The 5,378-nt window shown below is 33.8% G+C and overlaps 1 protein-coding gene across 1 annotated transcript; it reads right to left on the bottom strand.

Annotated features, from left to right (window-relative positions):
- Positions 1-1,493: 1,493 nt before the first annotated feature.
- On the bottom strand, positions 1,494-5,378 carry LOC143531527 (pyruvate kinase, cytosolic isozyme-like). The gene is made up of 3 exons (XM_077026803.1): positions 4,976-5,378; positions 3,216-3,677; positions 1,494-2,403 (listed from the first exon to the last, which is right to left on the bottom strand). Exons 1-3 carry the CDS (start codon positions 5,231-5,233, stop codon positions 1,600-1,602), a joined length of 1,524 nt encoding a protein of 507 aa, XP_076882918.1. The 5' UTR covers positions 5,234-5,378; the 3' UTR covers positions 1,494-1,599.

The following is a 5,378-nucleotide window of genomic DNA, read 5'->3' as shown; positions in this document are numbered from 1 at the left end:
CTTCATTATTATTATTAATATTATTCAATGTTTATGTGATTGTAAAAGTTTGTAAAAGTTGATCATATTGAATATGAGAGTTTAGCCTTTTAGGAATAGGTATTGAATCAACCCATCATCAAAATGGGGCCCACTTCATTTTTAACAAGTTACCTTCTCTCTCTCACTAGTCAAAATATATATATATATATTTTTTAAAAAAGAACATGAAAGTCTTGTATCTTACTTGTTAAGAATAGGGGTGTAAACGAGCCGAGTTCGAGTTTAAACTCGACTTGTTTCGGGCTTTTTTTAAAGTTTAAGCTCAGCTCGTGAGTAGTTTTGCAAGCTCGGGCTCGGCTCGTTATTTATTTATTAATTAATTTATATACGTTTTTAAATTGTTATAAATTTTGATAAAAACCTTAAACGAGCCAAAGCCTGGCTGTGCAACATGAAATTAATACATACAAGTCCGAAAGAGGTAAAATTTAAAATACGCAAGGCTCGTTAATGTTTGACGAGCCTAAATGAGCTTCCTATGTAAGGCTGAAGTTCGGGCTCAATAACGAGCTGTATTTGAGACCCAGACTTGAAAAAGCTCTACTTATTTCGAGGTTTTATTGATCTCATCATCAGAATGGGGCCCACTTCATTTTTAAGCTAGTCAAATTATACAAAATATTATGAAATTCTTATATCTTGGATGTTAAGAAAAAGAAATTTAAAGAATTGAAATGGTCAAAATTATGATGAAGTTTTAGTTGAGTAGGAGTGACTTCGGATGCTTTAAAAATGATGAAATTATTATTTATAAAACAGTTTCTTTTGTTTGTTTTAATGTCATAGATTTGGAATAATATGTAGTGATACTGTTTGTGTGTGTGCTAGCGTTTTTTGTGTTATTGAGATTCTTTTGAGGTACAATATCATGTGATGGTATGAAGAGAACCAAATTTCATGGCTGTAAATAATATATAAATATTTTTGGAATGTGGCTTGTGGACACAAAAACATACATTCTTCATCACTATGATTACTTTAAAAAATTTAAAAAAATATATATTATTTATTTGAGGGAGAGGTAAGTTATGTTATTAATTAAATTAAATTATAATGAAAATTTACCAACTACTACATAATTAAAATAAGAAATCTATTGCCATGTTTTTAATCCAAGCTATACCAACATTATGAAAGACACATTCCATCTGTGGTTATGTCAAAGTCATCTTGTTATTTTCTTTTACTTTAATATACACACCAAAAAAAATAATAATAAAAATGTTAAATTATTTATGTTTATGTTTATAATTTATTTATATCATAGATAAATTGTTAAATTATTTATGTTTATGCTTATGTTTATAACTCTATTTATATCATAAATAAATTGTTAAATTATTATCTTCATGTATAGATAAATGTATATTATGCAACAAGCCCATTATGTTAAAAGTTAAAAAAACACTAAGCATTAAAGGCCCATATGAATATATGATCCAACCCAATAAGTCATGAAACCAAATAATATCAAATCTAGTTAGCCATCAAGCAACAAAAATGACTTATTATTAACCGAAAACAACCCGAAAACCGAGACGAAAAACGTGAACCCGATCACTTAACGTTGACGATCTTGATAATCGACGAGGTCCCAATGCGGTGTAACGCCACAACCGCATCACCCTCCTTGCAAAGTCCAACTTTTTTCGCATGTTGCAACCCGAACTCCAATGCTTCCGCGGTTGCCTCAGTGGGACAACCTTTAGTAGACCTTTCACACAAAAGTGGGACCAACCCGCGGACAATGAAACTGTGTCGGTACGGGGCTTCATCACCGGCTGACAACTCAGACCCGGCCTCGGGGACCACAACAGATAATATAGGTACCCGAGGTCGGTACTTGGCCACAAGTTTAGCTGTGGTCCCGCCTCGTGTCAGGACTAGAATAAGACTAGCTTGAGATGTGTTAGCGGTTCGGACAGCAGAAGCGGCTAAGCTTTCGAGTGGGCTCATTGGGACCGGTATTCGTGTGGAGATTCTTTTATAAGCAGCCGAGTAGTCGACAGTGCTTTCGGCCTGCATGCATATTTTATTCATGGTTTGGACCGCGATTTCAGGGTATGCACCGGCTGCAGACTCGCCACTAAGCATGACACAGTCGGTCCCGTCTAGGACCGCATTGGCTACATCAGTGGCTTCAGCACGTGTCGGTCTAGGAGACTTGATCATCGACTCGAGCATTTGGGTCGCGGTTATAACGGGCTTTCCTTTGAGGTTGCATTTGTAGATCATGAGTTTTTGTGCTAAGAATATTTTCTCTATGGGAATTTCCATTCCCAAATCGCCTCGGGCCACCATGAACCCGTCGGTGTTGGCTAGGATGTCGTCGAAATTCGAAACCCCTTCTTGATTTTCCACCTGCCAAAACACAGTCTCATTTGAACACATATGATCATGTCGGGTTGAAATGTGCAACCCGGACCTGACCCGTAGTATTATTCGTGTCAAAGATTTCGACACTAACCCAGACACGCATAAATTCGGGTTGACCCGAACACAACCTGTTTAACCCGTTTATTAGAAAAATGATATAATTTAGAATCGGTAGAGTAAACGAGTAATATAAATATATTTTTTAAAATTTTTAAAAATCTTGAAAATGAATTGGAAATTACAAGTGTATCTTCAGGAAAATGGAAAACGAAAAACAAAAACATAAATAAAAAAATAATGATAAAAGTTCTTTGTAAATACTTGAATTGGTTGGCGGGTTGAAATGTGCAACTTGAATTCAACCAATATAATTATTCGTTTCAAAGATTTCGACACAACCCAGACACGCATAAATTCGGGTTGACCGAAACACGACCCGTTTAACACATTTATAAAAAAATAAATAAAAAATAAACAAAATTCATATAATTTAGAGTCTGCAGAGTAAACGGGTAATATAAATACTTTAAAAAAAATATATTAAAATCTTGAAAATGAATTGGAAGTGTATCTTCAGAAAAAATGGAAAACGAAAAAAAACATAAATAAAAAAATAATAAAAAAGTTTTTATTAAATACTTGAACGGGATAACGGGTCAACACGTTTTTATACGGGTCAACCCGAACCTGATCCATTTTTAAATATGTCATTTTAGTCAACCTAAACCTGTTTTTTTCCCGTCAGGTTCAGGTCGTGTCAACAGTTGTCCCTAACAGAGACAAAAAGAACAACTTACCTTTGAAATAAGCGCGATATTCTTGGCATGTTCGCCAAGCACCTTGCGAACCTCAACCAAATCCGAACCTTTTCGGACAAAAGACAAAGCAATCATATTAATCTTATTAGGAACCCCCCACTTAAGTAAATCTTCTTGGTCCTTTTCAGTCAAAGTTGGGAGGTCAACAATGACTCCGGGAAGGTTCACATTCTTTCGTTCGCCAAGGGTCCAAGTGTTCTCACACCGACAATGAACCAGGCCTTTCTCGGTGTCACAAGAAAGGACCGTGAATGTAATAGTGCCGTCCGAGCAAAGGATTTGACTCCCGGGTTTGACATCTTGGGCTAACTTTTTGTAGCTCATGCATATCATCTTTTCATCACCTTTGATGTTGTAATCAGTTGATATGGTGATCTCATTGCCTTGTGTTACTTGTATGGGCTTCCCATCTTTTAGAAACCCGGTTCGGATTTCTGGACCCTGTCCCGAATTTTGTCACTTGTCATTCTCACGTTAAACTTCATCCTTTTTAAATTTATTTAAAATAAATTTATAATAATATTTGTATACTCTTTAATAAAAAGCTACAAGTTTTGTCACTTGTCATTCTCACGTTAAACCTCACCCTTTATAAACTTATCTTAATAAAATTTATAATATAATATTTGTCACAACCTATGAAAACAAAAGATAATAAAAAGTAGTAATAATAATATATTTATATCTGATACTACTGCATATTTACTATTTCTAAAATTTATGCTTGAAAAATTGTTAATTTTAATACTTATTTTCTATTTATTCACAAATATCTCAAAGAGTTTCTTTTCAAATTCTGATAATGTAATGTAAACCTTTAATCTATTAACAATATATGATAAATGTATGTTTTATTGTATTGCGCTTAATTATTAAAAGTTATATATTTTCATGAAAAACTAACATACATGTATTCAACTAAACTAGTAACAAATGTATATTTTTAACAAACTTAATTCCCATGCAATCGCCTAATACTCATCCCAAACCCGTAAGAAAAAACTTTAAAAACTAATCCCATATTCTTTTCCAATATAATTTGAATCTTATTATGATTATTATAATTTGACTCTTATAATTAGGGGTGTGCAAGAAACCGAAAAATCCAAACCGAAACAAAAACCGACGGTTTGGTTTTATGTTTTTGTAAAAACCGCACTAACGGTTCGATTTTGGTTTTGCATGTAATAAAAACCGAAAAAACCGAACCGAACCGAATTCCTAATTTTTTTGTTTTTTTATATTTTATATTAAGTAATTTATAAGAAATTAATAAATATGTAACTTCAATAATTTTGATCAAATGTATAACAGTCTATTATTTTACAATTAATAAAATTATTCGTACCTAAATTAATTATTTCTTGTCAACTTTTTTTTCGGCCTAAAATTTTCAATCTCAAATGTCAAGAACCGAAAAAAAAAACAAAATGAAAACCGAAACCGAAAAAACCGAAATTGAACGGTTTCAAAAACTCCAAAAACCGAAGTTTTGGTTTTCGGTTTGGTTTCAGCCAAAAACCGCTTTAAACCGCACCATGTATAGTGCACACCCCTACTTATAATGATGCATGATTCATTTTGGTACTAACGGTTGGTTCACAGTTTGACCTAAAAACCGCATGGAAAATAATTGTTAACCATGCATGATTAAGTTTACGGTTTGGTTCACAGTTTGGCCTAAAAACCGTGAAACCCGAAACAGAAAACTAACAAACATAAACGAACAAATAGCATACTTTGGTATCGAGCATGACCGCGCACTGAATCCCGGTATTCTTCATAGCAGTACGTAGATTATCAAGTGTCTCTTGATGGTACTCATGAGACCCATGCGAGAAGTTGAACCGAGCCACATTCATGCCTGCTTTCAACATCTTTTCAGCCATTGGAATCGACCTCGAAACCGGACCGAGAGTGCATACAATCTTTGTTTTCGGGTGTTTCCATCCGCCTTCATTGGTGTTGTTTAGATCACACTTTATCATTTGTTCCATTGTAGTTTTGTTGTTGGTTTTTGTTGTTATGTTGTGTTTGGTTGTTTGTAATTAAGAATAATATTATGGTTGAAGAATTGGTGGTTAAACGAAATGAATGGAAGAAAAACTGTGCATGAGATGCGGATATGTTTACGGTTTCTTT

The sequence above is a fragment of the Bidens hawaiensis genome, unplaced genomic scaffold (genome assembly GCF_021521415.1).
Source record: "Bidens hawaiensis isolate Kalapana, Puna unplaced genomic scaffold, B.hawaiensis_p1.1 tig00009190_1, whole genome shotgun sequence".
Lineage (NCBI taxonomy): Eukaryota > Viridiplantae > Streptophyta > Magnoliopsida > Asterales > Asteraceae > Bidens > Bidens hawaiensis.
This window is presented reverse-complemented; position numbering and strand designations above follow the sequence as displayed.

Excerpts from the sequence above, each read along its gene's own strand:
- LOC143531527 (XM_077026803.1), bottom strand. The coding sequence starts at position 5,233 with ATGGAACAAATGATAAAGTGTGATCTAAACAACACCAATGAAGGCGGA. Across the intron at positions 3,678-4,975 it reads CGGTCATGCTCGATACCAAA|GGTCCAGAAATCCGAACCGG; the intron begins GTATGCTATTTG and ends AATTCGGGACAG. Across the intron at positions 2,404-3,215 it reads ATATCGCGCTTATTTCAAAG|GTGGAAAATCAAGAAGGGGT; the intron begins GTAAGTTGTTCT and ends GTGTTTTGGCAG.